The 15443-nt window shown below is 38.4% G+C and overlaps 1 protein-coding gene across 4 annotated transcripts in view; it reads right to left on the minus strand.

Annotated features, from left to right (window-relative positions):
* RHOBTB1 (Rho related BTB domain containing 1) overlaps positions 1-15443 on the minus strand; it is an 83022-nt gene that overhangs the window by 36342 nt on the left and 31237 nt on the right. For 3 of the 4 annotated variants that reach the window (XM_043551730.1, XM_043551729.1, XM_037905555.2), the window contains 2 exons: positions 4655-4856; positions 4196-4299 (listed from right to left, as the gene is read on the minus strand). In XM_043551730.1, coding sequence (XP_043407665.1) covers positions 4196-4299; positions 4655-4846 — 296 coding nt within the window. In that variant the 5' untranslated portion in view covers positions 4847-4856. Of the gene's footprint in view, positions 1-4195; positions 4300-4654; positions 4866-5417; positions 5426-6459; positions 6471-15443 lie in introns of those variants that run through there. The other variant, XM_043551731.1, reaches the window with a different exon arrangement.

The raw sequence follows: 15443 nt of genomic DNA on the forward strand, positions 1-15443 counted from the left end.
TAAAGGGAATCTTAGGCACCTAAGAGTTGAGTGAATGTGCTCCTATGACTGACTACATTCCAGACTTGGAAGACAGATGAAATCAGGTCACAGAAGAGGCAATATTGTCAACATATGTTTAAAAAGGTCCTGTCAGCAGCCTTGTAGTGGCCCATCCACATGTTCATAAATAAGTGGTGTGGGAAAAGATGATTTCCCACCATATGGTTTGAACAGATTTTGTTTGGTCTAGAACTTATACTTAAGTTTCATTAAATAAATTATAATGATTGAACTAGTTTACAGACCACATACTCATATGAAAGTAAATATCTGATTGAAATGGAATTAACTCCTTGCAGATGTGCATGTGCACACATGCTTTAGTGTTGTTTACATCAAATAACTGCAGGAAATTAGTTGAATTTTAGTCAAATATGTTTCTCTCTCACCTAAAAAAAAAAAAAAAAAAAAATCTGGCAAACCAATTCTTTTTCCATTTTCACTTCCAGCACTCTTTTTCAAAACTAGACTAGATAAGATGCTATAGAGTTATGAATGATGCCAAATTAAAAACAGTGTAAATTACTTTATTGTTATGCCTACATAAAATGAGTTAGGTATGTTTTAGAGACATTTGTACGTGGTTGCAGCTTGAGCTTTATCCATTTCTCCCAGGCTGCAATCTTAGGTGACAGTACAGGACTGAGACAGAATCATTGTTGTTGGATGAAAAAGTGACATAGATCTGGATATCAGAGTTTCTATGTTTATACCACACCTGGTATGGTCTGCTTATACCTCAGACCATACCATCTTACCATTTCTTCACCGGATTTTGCATAAAATTGAATCCTTCAGGACAATAGGAATTAATGAGTATCCATCACCACAAACTGGAACCTACTTGAAATGAAAGAACAGAAGCACCCCAGAGAAAACCCACCTATCCAGAGTTAAGAAATAAAGAACATTTTTAGAAATCTTTCCAACCAAGTTTTGTTCTCAGTCTTTTTTTCTTAATATTTCTATCGGTTTCCCTTTCCCCCTCCCAATGTCCTGTATGATTCTGATCTGTCATTAAACAACATGCAGTAAAATACAGGCTAGGACTGATACTCTGCCCCCTGACCCCTCATCTTTAAAAAAAAAAAAAAAAAAAAAAAAAAAAAAGGGATTAATTGTTCCATCTTTTTACTCATCTCAATGAAAAATGAAGAAGCAGGAAGAAATTCTCCCCAAGATAAACCCTATCACTTGTTCATCATGTCACCTACAACATAACCTATTTATATATAATTCTGCAAAATTAATGGAGCAGTCTTCCCCAAAGAGAGGCAGATACTTTGAGAACTTGATAGCGCTTGTTATGCCACAGTTAGGACAATTAAAGGTCTTGGCTGACAGACTCAGACCTCTCCATGCACCACGAGCATAACAGGATCTACTTTGCATAAAACAACAACAATTTTGAAGGGTATTTGAAGGGACATCTCATTAAACAATCTTCCAGGCAGAGAAGACTGGACACCTGTAGGTTTAGTATTAAGCGTTCTAGAACTAGCCAGCTTTTCACTGTTCTGCAAGATTTGACTTAATTATGAGAACACACTTCAAAGTACAGAAGATAATTTGAAAACAAATTCTGTAAATGAATATAAGCAATAAACTCACCTGAATTTATAAAGGCTCCTAGTTGTAAAAAATATTAAAAGAAACATACTAAATATGTTAACACTGTATTAAATCATTTTAGAACAGAATAGAAATGAACAGGGTAAGCAGAGCCTGCTATTATAAAATTTGACCTGTGAAATTCCATTAATAAAATGGATCCCAAATGGTTTCCTTAAGATACACCAGTTTGCTATTACACACAAATGCATTAAGAGACTTGGCAGAAGGAACGCTACTGCCAGCATGATAGGTTTCTAAGGCCTTGTCTACACTACAGGGAAAAGTCGATATAAGCTAGGCAATTTGAGTTACGTGAATAGCGTAACTCAAGTCAACGTAGTTAGGTCTACTTACTGCGGGGTCCACACTACGCGATATCAACAGGAGACGCTCTCCCGTCTATTCCTGTTACTCTTCTTGATCCGGTGGAGTACAGGAGTCGATGGGAGAGGGATCTGCGGTTGATTTAGTAGGTCTTCACTAGACTCGATAAATTGACCGCCAATGTATCGATTGCCATGCATCGATCCCCCGTTAAATGTAGACAAGCCCTAAAACAGTTTCTTTCGGAGCTAAACTCTTTTCAGCAAACCTTGTTCCCATGTGTCTCACATGACGGGCCCAATCCTGCAAACATATGTGAGAGTCACTTTATTCATGTAACTAGCCCCACTGAACTCAAGGTACTCAAGTCCCTTTGTGTGTGAAAGATTAGAAGTTAAGTATGTGGTTTTCCCCATTCACTCAGTAAATGTTGGATCAGAGTTCAGAAGATGCCTGATTTTGTTCTCCTAGTCTCTAGTAATCTGTTCAGTGACAAAGTGTCTGCTACAGAATATGACGTCGGTACTTCAGGGAGGAAGAGGAAACGCAAGGTCCAACCATATTTACAAAGTCAGGCTTCATAAAGTTTTAAATATTAAAATAAAAATTGTTTATACCTGAAACCTTCATAAACACTTGAATGAGTTTGGAAAGTAAGGTCAATTTTATCTTAAATCTATAACTTATTGTTAAAATGGGCACCTTATATAATCAAGACATGCTATACTTTAGGTTCTGATTCAGCAGAGCACTTAAACATGTTTAAGTACTTTGTTGAAATGGGAACTTAACTGTCTTTCAAAAATCACACTGCTGGCCAGAGGACAACGTCTCTGCAATAGAAAGCACTTTTTACTACACAGCTCTTGATAAAACATTCCTTTAAGATGACACTGGATATAAAGAAGGATTTACACACATAAAACTATAAACTTGCATATGGAGCTTTACAATGTGAAAATTTCAAGGGATGTTACCATTACTGGATTCAGCTGATAGACAATCTTGTTATGGCGATCTTGAGAGAGAGAGAGACAAACACACACACACACACAGAGTAGGCTAACTCCCTTCAAAGTTACTCATTTTATCTAACACTGATTCACATAACTCTGGCTTCTCTATACTTCAGGTGCATTGAAAACGGAGCCACAAAGAAAGAATTATTTACAGACATGAAGTGCAAAACTGGTGCAGATACTATACATATAACATTTTTAACTGGAGAAAAGAGGTCTTTTGAAAAATATCAGCTGAAATAAGATAGGAGCAGATGTGACAGGGAAAAGAAAAAAGGAAGTTTCAGAAGGAAAAGAAATACTGACATTTCGTGCAAAAAATAAGGCCTTGTATGTGTCTCAATCATAAAAAAAAAGTTTATGACATCCATTTTTAGTTTTATATGCCTTTTATATGCCTATTTCAGGTAGCTGATTCACATTATAATATACTTAATTTCCTGCTACTCAGCAGCACTTCTGCTTGCATTGATAAAGGGCCAGATCCAACTCCCTCTGAATTAAATGGAAAGACTGTCAGAGACGTTAGAATTAGGCCACATTTTGCACTTTGATAAAACCCTACTGATAAATTCTCAACATTTACAAGATTAATGTGTCAATGAGAACTCTGTGTAGACTTTGGTGTTCATGTAAGAGAACACTTCCCTTTTATTTTAATTAAGAAAACAGGAAAAAAAAAGACTCCTATCTTTTAGCGATTTGAGATTTAAATCCGGTCCTAAGAGAATGACCCACCCAACTCGGCAGATCACCCTCTTATTATAGTTGTTTATAGATATATTTTGCAACACAAGAGATTATGTTTTCCCAACACATCTGTTTTTTAGCTCAGTAATAAGTGAATTGATTATACTTCATGATGTTTACTTAAGCAAGGAAAACTGGTGTTCATTTTCATAAAATCACAGCCTCATTTTTGTGAACACTATAGTCTGAAACATTACAGTATTTGTTAATATTTTTGTTAACAGGGCTTAACATTTTTCTCAAGTAAATGTAGAATAGTAAAACTGTACTGCCTTTTAAATATGCGTATCTGTTTAATCCTTACAGTTATCTTCCTTGTAATAGGCAGAAATATGAATACCCTTGATGGTTATAAGGCCTCATGTTTCAAAATTCAGAGCTGCAAATTTCCCTCTACTAAATATTACTGCACCTATTATTTAAAAGTTAGACTTGGCTCATTTTACCTTCCATAAGCAAATCGTCTGTCTTTGTGATGGTCACCAAAAGTATCCCAAAGTCTGAGAGAAACGCTCACTTCATCAACAACATCCCGGGAGCGTTCAAGGACCTAAAATAGAATAGACATAATATTTTCCTCCCTCAATTAAAAAACTCACTACAGGTAAAATTGCTACTCTCCTTGTAAAAAAGATATGATGCCATGCTACACCAAACTAGCACAGTGTTAAACTTTATAATTTAAGCACAATATGAGTATTTTAAATATGTTCTTGTCACAAAAAAATTCGGAATGTAATTGTGGGCTTAGAGAAAAAGTGGATGCCTCGCATGTTAGATGGTAGCTGCAAATACTTTTTATTTTTGAGTTGCCCATTACCATATGTTGACCATTAAAGAGCTGATCGATAACAATACAAACTTATTGTGTGCACTACACATTTAATAAACTGGAAAATCCTTACCTCTTGGCAGACACGGTACTGATCAATTGCCCAGACGGTTGGTACATGAGTTGCCAGCAGCTGATACTGTGTCAAAGTGGTATTGCATGCCCTTGCGCAAATTAAGCGAGTCTTCCCCACTGCATTATCACCAACTACCACACATTTTATGGTTTCAACGTTGGGTCTTTCGTAGTCCATGTCAGTGTCCATTTATCAAAAACTGCAACACAATAGTTACATTTGTTTTCTAATATAACAGAAGTTGTGTTATTTACAATAAGATCCTTCCACTTGCTAAAGACAAGAATGAAGTCTTAAGACAAAGCTTATGCAAGTTGTACTAAAATTGATGAACAGTTCCTTCATATAGGACACACAGTTACTGAAACATTTTTTACCTTGAATGGCTTATTCCAGTTAGCATGTTATTATCTCCTTGGTTTTCTGTAAACACAGACCTGCTTGCTCAAGATAAATCTTGGTGAAGCTAGGTCTGCTAGCACAAACTTACATCTCACTAACTACTTTTTATGTTGAGAAGCAGAGGAGACTAGACTTCAGTGGGTTTGACCTTAGGAATTCTGGCATAAACCTTTTTTTGTACTACAAGTTTTGCCTTGCATTCTGTCCTTTCAAGTTTTGGATTATGAGAGTCAACCTAAAAAGACAAGTTCTAACTATATTCTTAAGTACGTAAAGCACGATGAAAACTGAATCACCCAGATATATACACAATATAAATTACAACTAAAAATGTGCAAATATCTTACTTGTAAGATGACAGAAGAGCTCTGACTTACTGCACCCCATAATTTATATTGATCCAATTCAACTCAGTGATTACTGTATCCTGCATATGTCATATATCCTCTCTCTGTTTTTATAAGATATATTTCTACAGTCAACAATTTTTCTTTTATGAAAGTAAACAACTACAAAAAACATTTTAGAATGTTTACAAACCAGATTAAAGTCTATATTAAAATCAAGCAGTCTAACTAGAACTTGTACATCTCATTAGAAAAATCTGTTTGTAAGATACTGGAATTGTTTTGCTAAAAAGCAGAAATATATTATTTGTTTTTTAAAAACACTGTCCTTGTGGAAAGTTGAAAATGGACAGATTTCCTTAATAAACATTTGTGTGTGTGTTAAAGTAGCGAGTGGGTGGGAATATTGCTGGGAGGGTGGGGGGGAGCGTGGGTTGCGGGGGGGGGATCAGAAGGGGAGATATTATTTTTTAAAATGAAGTCCAATATGTCCCTTGGAAAATCTGCCATTTTTCCCTCTGAGAGATATAAATGAAGGATCATCGTTCAGAGTACCTGATTTTGCTCTCCTAATCTCTAGTAATCTGTTTACTGACACAGTGTCTGCTGCTGAATATCAATAAGGAAGGAGAATAAGAGAAAATACAAGGCACAACCATATTTAGTAGGGGTTGCCTAACAGATTTAAACAAACAAACAAACGAGGAACCTACATGCAGATTTCATTAATTGCCAAAATACAGGTAATCTTTTATAGAGAGAATATTTTTTCCTCACAAGAAAGCATTTAAAATTCAGGAACAGATATAATTAAGATAGTGAATGATTCTACTTAACATGTTCTTTATTCTAAACCACAGTTCATTCATCCAACATTAAATCATAACGCCAATTAAAAAAAATAAATGCTATTTTGCTGTTCTTTCTTTGCAGTCTCAAATCCATTATTTTCTATGACACTTAAGAATAAGTTCAACTTTTCAGTAACTATTGGACTGTGACTAATTTTAACTGTGCTTTTTCATTACTTCAGCTGATATGACCTACAGCAACAAAAGTGTGTTGGTGGAAGGGGGGGGAATAAAGGGATCTTCTGAAGTACAGACATTTATTACCAGACTAGAGTGAGGCTGTGTCACTCTTCTGTCACATTGATCTATTGATGTAGCTATTACACTTTGGAAGACATTTAGTATAGGGTAACTTGTCAAAATATTTTGATATTGCACCAGCATATAGATGGTTTTCTCACAGTGAGGACACAATTTAGGCCCTCATCTCACACCTGAATGTGCACAGGCAGAGGTGGATTAATCTTTTGTGGGTCCCTGGGCCAGAGCAAATGGGGACCTGTCCACACCCCTTCCGCCTGCAGCCCCTCCCCCAGCCCAACCCCCCCCCCCCCTCCTGCCCCGCCACACCTTTCCAGTGCTCTTGCCAGGGAGCTTCCTCCACCCACCCGGTGCTCCTGCTGGGGAGTGGGGTCAGGGCATGGGGGCTTCCCCCGCTTCCCGGCAGGACCACCAGGTGGGCAGAGCGGGTCAGGGCATATGGGTGCCCATTTTTCCTGGGGCCCCCCAATTGGTTGGGGACCCTGGGCACAGGTCCCGTAGGCCCAGTGACTAACCTGCCACTGGCCGAGGGTTTCTATATGGGGACAGGAATCTGTCTGAAAAGACAGTTGCAAGACTGGGGCCTTTGAGTCCAATAAGTTATTTGGGGCAGGGAACATGCTTTCACAGGTGTTTCTGCAGCATCTAGCACAATGGGGTGTCTTGGCGCAACTTTAACAACAGGTCTCCAGGGAATGAAAGAAAATGACACAGTATATGCACAGTTTGTACATTAGAGAAAATTAAGCCATCAGAGTAAGTCCTAACAAGTGTGATCTGAATTCGAATCTACATTCCACCTCCACAAGCAGTAGGAAAGCAGCCATCTTAGGGAGAGTGACAGGGACTTTTGGCTAACTGGCCAATTGTGCCCCAAGTTAAAACTGCAAGCCATACTATCCATCTATTGCCCCACATACTTGAAAGAGTGCTTGCCTATTGGCTGCTTGACCATTGAGCAAATCCCATACAAGACTCTGATCCTTTGCGTGAAGCCTTGAGCCAAAGGGGCTCCACCAGTTGCTAGGGTCTGCTCAAATGGATCTAAATGTAGGATCAAGGCCACAGTAAATAGCACTGGGAACAACGGGTCATTCAGTTCCTCAGCTGCCTCACTCTCCAGCTGTAGGGCTTATCTGCAAAGGAACCAATGGTTACCACCTTATCTACCCAAAATTACAGACAATAAGACATTTTTTCTTGGAATTATGTGTCCCAGCCTGAAAGACAGACCCAGGGCACTGAATGAGTTTAGAAAAAGCAAGCTAAAAAAAGCACAGTATATGATTTACTTGGAAACATTTAAAAATACCTTTTCTTGCAGGTCTCAGTATAAGCAGTAACTCCTGACATCACAAGAAGTATTAAATTACTTCATATTTTATTCATGCATGGATGAGGCGTCACAGATGAAATGTAGAAATGTTTAAAGTGCTGGAAAGGAAACTGAAGAAGAACAGCTAGCCAGTGTGTCTTGTTGGTTAAAACTACAAACAGGGGTCTGTGCTAAAACAATGTTTCTCATACTGAACATTTTATCTCAAATGCTGTTATTTGGATCACTTTTACTATAACATAATTTATTAAAAATGTAAATGACTGGTTTGGTGAGAATAAGCTAGAGCCTGTCACAAAATAGATGTTAAGTAAAAAAAGAGCCTATGATGTTAACAAAACAAAACAAAAATAATTACAAGGTAGGTTTAAAATGAATAGGCAAGTCTAGATAAAAAATATAAACCTACAAAGCACAAGAGAAATCTGAGAATCCTAAAAAGGAATATATGGGAAGAACGTCAATTAAATAAAAAAGTTCTTTTTTGATATTTTTACTAACTTAATTAAAGCAAAGGTATCAGAGATTGGTCCCAGAAAACCTGAATTCTATGTAGTAGATCAACAGTAGCCTAGTGAAGACATTTTTAACTTGACTCAATACTGTACAAAACCGAGATTAAAATAAATCAAGAAAAATTTTGCAGCTCTTTCAAATTCACTCCAGACTTCACTCAAGATGTATGAAGAAATGCAGACCATCTATAATGGCTATTTTCTAGATTTTAAAAAGGAATTTTTAAAAGGTTCCTAATTATTGGAAAGTTTTCAACAACCAGAAGTCTGAACAAACACTTAGAAACCTCCAATAAAAATAGGCTCCAGTGTTCAATTATACCATCCACAGTTACCAAAAGGTGTGGATTCACTACTTATAAATGCAACCCAAAGAACTTAAGGCACAGCTTTGACTAAAGCCAGGAGTATGTACAAGACATGAGATTTTGAAATTGTATAGTCACAGCTACAGTCTGTTTCAGCTAAGGTTTTCACCAGTTTAAACTTCAGATACAATTGTTACAGTGTAATAAACTAAATTATGTAACTATTGATATTCCTGTCAAGGTTCCTTCCACACTCTGAACTCTAGGGTACAGATGTGGGGATCTGCATGAAAGACCCCCTAAGCTTATCCTTACCAGCGTAGGTTAAAACTTTCCCAAGGTACAAATTTTGCCTTGTCCTTGAACCGTATGCTGCCAGCACCAAGCATTTTAAGCAAAGAACAGGGAAAGAGCCCACTTAGAGATGTCTTCCCCCAAAATATCCCCCCAAACCCTACACCCCCTTTCCTGGGGAAGGCTTGATAAGAACCCTCACCAATTTGTACAGGTGAACACAGACCCAAACCCTTGGATCTTAAGAACAATGAAAAATCAATCAGGTTCTTAAAAGGAGAATTTTAATTAAAGAAAAGGTAAAAGAATCACCTCTGTAAAATCAGGATGGTAAATACCTTACAGGATAATCAGATTCAAAACACAGAGATTCCTCTAGGCAAAATCTTAAATTACAAAAAAGACACAAAAACAGAAATATACATTCCATCCAGCACAGCTTATTTTACCAGCCATTAAACAAAAGGAAATCTAACGCATTTCTAGCTAGATTACTTACTAACTTAACAGAAATTCTGAGGCTGCCTTCCTGATCTCTTCCTGGCAAAAGCATCACACAGACAGAAAAGCCCTTTGTTCCCGCCCCCCCAGGTTTGAAAGTATCTTGCCCTCTCGTTGCTCATTTGGGTCAGGTGCCAGCGAGGTTACCATAGCTTCTTAACCCTTTACAGGTGAAAGGGTTTTGCCTCTGGCCAGGAGGGATTTTATAGCACTGTATACAGAAAGGTGGTTACCCTTCTCTTTATATTTATGAAAGTGCCAAACAAAAAACAAAACAGGAAAATGTCTAGATTTGAGTGTAGAAAGGTTGGTAATATCTGGGAATATAAACTGGAGTTAGGATAACTAGTTATGACTGACTTAGAACAACGCTTCCTTAGCTCTCGTCACCTAACACCCCTACTCTACTTGCGCTACATTGATGACATCTTCATCATCCGGACCCACGGAAAAGAAGCCCTTGAAGAATTCCACCATGATTTCAACAATTTCCATCCCACCATCAACCTCAGCCTGGACCAATCCACACAAGCGGTCCATTTCCTGGACACTACTGTGCTAATAAACGATGGTCACAAACACCACCTTATACCGGAAACCTACTGACCACTATGCTTACCTACATGCCTCCAGCTTCCATCCAGGACACACCACACGATCCACTGTCTACAGCCAAACTCTAAGATACAACCACATTTGCTCCAATCCCTCAGACAGAGACAAACACCTACAAGATCTCTATCAAGCATTCTTAAAACTACAATATCCACCGCTGAAGTGAAAAAACAGACTGACAGAGCCAGAAGGGTACCAAGAAGTCACCTACTACAGGACAGGCCCAACAAAGAAAATAACAGAACGCCACTAGCTGTCACCTTCAACCCCCAACTAAAACCTCTCCAGCGCAACATCAAGGATCTACAACCTATCCTGAAGGATGATCCCTCACTCTCACAGATCTTGGGAGACAGACCAGTCCTCGCTTACAGACAGCCGCCCAACCAACCTGAAGCAAATACTCACCAGCAACCACACAACAAAAACACTAACCCAGGAACCTATCCTTGCAACAAAGCCTGATGCCAACTCTGTCCACATATTTATTCAAGTGACACCATCATAGGATCTAATCACATTAGCCACGCCATCAGGGTCTTGTTCACCTCACATCTACCAATGTGATATATGCCATCATGTGCCAGCAATGCCCCTCTGCCATGTACATTGGCCAAACTGGACAGTCTCTACGCAAAAGAATAAATGGACACAAATCTGACATCAGGAATCATAACATTCAAAAACCTGTAGGAGAACACTTCAACCTCTCTGGCCATTCAGTAACAGACTTAAAGGTGGCAATTTTGCAACAGAAAAGCTTCAAAAACAGACTCCAATGAGAAACTACTGAGCTTGAATTAATATGCAAACTAGATACCATTACCTTGGGTTTGAATAGAGACTGGGAGTGGCTGGGTCATTACACTTATTGAATCTATTTCCTTAAGTTAAGTATCCTCACACATTCTTGTCAACTGTCTAAATGGGCCATCTTGATTATCACTACAAAAGTTTTTTTCTCCTGCTGATAATAGCTCATCTTAACTAATTAGCCTCTCAGAGTTTTTATGGTAACTTCCAACTTATGTGTGTGTGTGTGTGTGTGTGTGTGTGTGTATATATAACACTATATGTTCCATTCTATGCATCCGATGAAGTGGGCTGTAGCCCACGAAAGCTTATGCTCTAATAAATTTGTTAGTCTCTAAGGTGCCACAAGTACTCCTGTTCTTTTTAGTTAGGGCTAGATGAGAAAGCAAATGACATGGCAGAAAGTAGCATGCAAAAAAATTCCAGGACCAAGAAATAAACTATGCTTCAATGCTATCTAGAAAGAAAATAGGGTTGAACAAAAACCCCAAAAGTTGTTGAAATGTGCCCAGTGGCAATGACAAAGGACAGAGATCACTTGACAGAAAAACTAGCATAAAGTGTAACTGTGATCAAACAAGTAGCATTTAAAAATTTATCAGAAGTAAGATACAGTGTCAGACTGGATAAAGATAGCTCTTTGCAAAGGACGCAATTTAGAATTCATCTGGCTAGTACATTTCTGAGGACAATGTAGCAGACTGATATCAATGATGAAAATATTGGGAAGGATCTTAGACACCACTTCGGATGTTTATATTTTCAAATCACCATCTGGGATTACTGGAAAACTAAGAGGAAAGAGCGCCAAGTTCCTAGATAAATTTATTTGACTTGTAGGAATGAAGTATGGTAGTGTCCAAAGCAGGTAGTGTCTAATAAAGCGTAAGGTTATAACTCCAGTTCATGGGCTGCACTAATGCTTATGGCTACCTGTTTCTTTCTCCTCTTCTATCTCCATTTGCAGATGGGATCTTTCTTACTTTTTCTCATTGTTGAATGAGTATCCTTTATTATCATGGAAACCAAAGCTGTTGCTACAACACGCAGATTCTTCCAACCAACTGGCCTTAATAATAACAACACAAGTTTACATTTCTAAAGCACTTTTATCCAAAAGCCTGTTAAAGAAACATTATCTTAAAATCTAGTCAAGAAAAAAGAAAACTTAAGCAGTTCCAGTTCCTACCCATGAACCCGCCTGCCAACAGCCGTGATTTTACAAGTGAAATTTCTTCTTTTAAAAAGTTATTCTCTCTCTCCTGTCACTGGGTAAAAGACCCACACAAACAACAGAGGAGATGTACTACGGCCATGATCCTGCAAGAAGATCCCGGCAGGTGTGCTCCTATCCCCATGTGATGTACTACATGGGCACAGGAATTTGCTTCCATAGATCTCACTGCAGGATCAGGGGTTGATTGGCTAACTTCTTGGGAAAAAATGCACGTTGTACACAATCTATAGAGCTAGTTATTTTTTTCCATTTGAAAACTTTTTCCTAAAAAACAAGAATGGCCTTTATTTAAAGTGAATATTTTTGTGGAAAATTTTCATTTCTTTCCAAATTTTCTCTTTTTAAAAAAAATTCATATTTTCAGTTTTCAGAAACCAAAAGCAACCATTTTTTTCATTTCTTCTGAAACTTAACAGAAAATATTTACCATTTTCCAACCAGAAATAATAACTAGTTTCCCTATCAAGTACACAAAATAGATGAACGAAAGAAAGGGGGGGAAAAAAATCTCTAAGCAATTTAATTTATAGTCATCTTAAACCATACGTGAATCAACAGGACAAAAAAATCAGATTGCAGTGTTTTTAACACTGATAGCATATCTTTAACTATGGGGAGGAAGTGTGGCCTAGTGGATAGGCGCTGGACAGGGACTCAGGAGACCTGGCGCTGTGTCTGCTTTGCTGAATGACCTTGCAAAGCCACTTCCCCCTCTGTTCCTCAGTTTTCCCCATCTGTAAAATGGATGTAATGATACTGATCTCCTTTGTAAAATATTTTGAGATCTGTGACCAGTTTATGATGATTATAAAGCATAAGTTAACCAATAAAGAACATACCCCAATTTTTCTTACAGCAGTAGCCAAATATGAACCCCCCCGCACCAGCATAGAATACTCACCAACAGTCTAGAGTAGGGGTTCTCAACCTTTTCCTTTCTGAGCCTCTACTCCCCCAACATACTATAAAAACTCCATGGCCCATCTGTGCCACAACTGTTTTTTTGCATGTAAAAGCCAGGACTGACATTAGGGGGTAGCAAGAAGGGCAATTGTCCGTGGCCCCACGTTACTGGGGGGACCCTACAAAGCTAAGTTGCTCAGGCTTTAGCTTGAGCTTTCTGCCCTGGGCCCCAGCAAGTCTAACGCTGGCCCTGCTTGAAATCTGCTTGTGGCTCCCGAATCGAGAACCCCAGTCTCAAGCATCAACTCAGTGATTTATGTCGGATCCTGGCAACACTTACTAGTAGGGTTCGTACTTATTACTGTGAGGAGTCCAGTTGACTTCACCAGGCTGTCTCATGGCATAGTAATTACTAGGCTTAGTACTACGGACTTGCAGGATCGAGTCCTCGAGCTGAAGATTGCGAGAGAGGATTTGAAAGCCTCAGATGCTCATCAAAGAAGGCCCTGCCTTCCTCTCTCTCAAAGGTGAACTGTCAATAGTTCCAACCCTGTCTGACTCAACTTACAATTTTGGACATGGGGGACAGGGATATGCTTGAGTAAACAGATCCTCCATTACTGAGACTAGTGCTGGCATTTTCAAAGAAATCTAATGGAGAGCAACACCGGAATGTATGCAATTCAATGGGAGATGGGTGCTTTACTCCCTCAGATGCCTTTGAAAATCCTAGCATAAGAAACAAACAAACAAAAAAACATCATAAAACCTATTGATGAGACCTTGAAAAGCACTCACTGAGAAACAGATACCTGGAAATACGTGAAGTGGCTTTATTTGTGGTTTCTCCCCCAGCAAGTCTGTACTATCTATTTTAAGGGTGTACTTTTCTTACTATGAGTCCTTTACAGAAACAATATATAACCTGGTACCACAAAGGGTGATTAGGAAGTGCAGCAGAGTGTATATATTAGGGTGACCAGACAGCAAATGTGAAAAATCGGGACAAAGGGTGGGGGGTAATAAGAGCCTATATAAGAAAAAGACCCAAAAATCGGGACTGTCCCTATAAAATCGGGACATCTGGTTACCCTAATATATGCATACCAAAGTGCAAACACAGAAGCTGGAGATTTAGAATCGATGCAAAAGCGCTAAATTTTACAGGAACTGAAGTCATTGCATTAGATTGAAAACTGTTAGGGTATCAAAAGGCTGGCAAAAGCCTAAGCAGATATGCAATAGAGCCAGGGAAGCAAAGGAGTTGTTTTCACTTTGAAATATAAAACAAACCCTTTTTTGTTTTAGAAACTAAATGGATTTATAAGCATATGTGAAAGGAGAAAAAGAACTTATAGATATGGTACATCTGTTTAAAAGGCAGAAATCACAGGCATCTTCGATTCAAGGGGAGGAACGGGAAGGAAGGGGCCATAAAACCAACTGCAGTCTGAGAAACCTGATACAATTCAGTTAATGATTTCAGAACTATGCCAAATACATTGGTGAAAGAAACCACAGCAGGGTATCAAGTACGTGACAGATGGCAGCAGCTGGTGAAAGACTGTCACAAAACCTTTTCATGAGGTGTAACCTAGAAGAGGAAAATTATCAAATGGCAGAGGGCAAAAGGGGAAGTAATAACAAATTTACTTTGTTAGCATCAATGAATCAGCCAGTACCAAAGACAGGCAACAAGGGATAGGTGTAATGAGGGTTAAATCACATGACAAGATAAGGCAAACAGTAATTTTGGGGCAGATCCACAGTTGGTATAAATTGGAATAGCTCCACTGGCTTCAATGGAGTTATACCAATTTACACCAAAGTAGGATCTGATTCATTTTGTACTGAGAAAAGGAGTACTTGTGGCACCTTAGAGACTAACACATTTATTAGAGCATAAGCTTTTGTGAGCTACAGCTCACTTCATAGGATGCAAGTCAGCTGTAGCTCACAAAAGCTTATGCTCTAATAAATGTGTTAGTCTCTAAGGTGCCACAAGTACTCCTTTTCTTTTTATGGATACAGACTAACACGGCTGCTACTCTGAAACCTGTCATTTTGTACTGAAGAAGAGACCAGTTAGAAGATATTAAATTAGGCTGTTGGGAAGATATGCTAGATTAGTAATGGAATGTTTTATCTTATATCAACCCCATCTAATTGGCCCCTGTTAATACAACAGAGGATAGCAGTAGCCAAAGCATGGAGTTTCTGAAGATCCTCAGCAGATTTTGAGCAAAATTCTGTTCTCAAATGCTAATTCACCCTTGTTGCTGAGCTCTAAGTGACATTTCTCATATTTTTCCTTTTGTTTTATAAGTAATGTTTTGGAAAAACCTTAGTTACTGTTTTATTCACTCCTGTTTTTAAGTGTATAAGAGAAATATAAATAATGAG

The sequence above is a fragment of the Chelonia mydas genome, chromosome 7 (assembly GCF_015237465.2).
Source record: "Chelonia mydas isolate rCheMyd1 chromosome 7, rCheMyd1.pri.v2, whole genome shotgun sequence".
Lineage (NCBI taxonomy): Eukaryota > Metazoa > Chordata > Testudines > Cheloniidae > Chelonia > Chelonia mydas.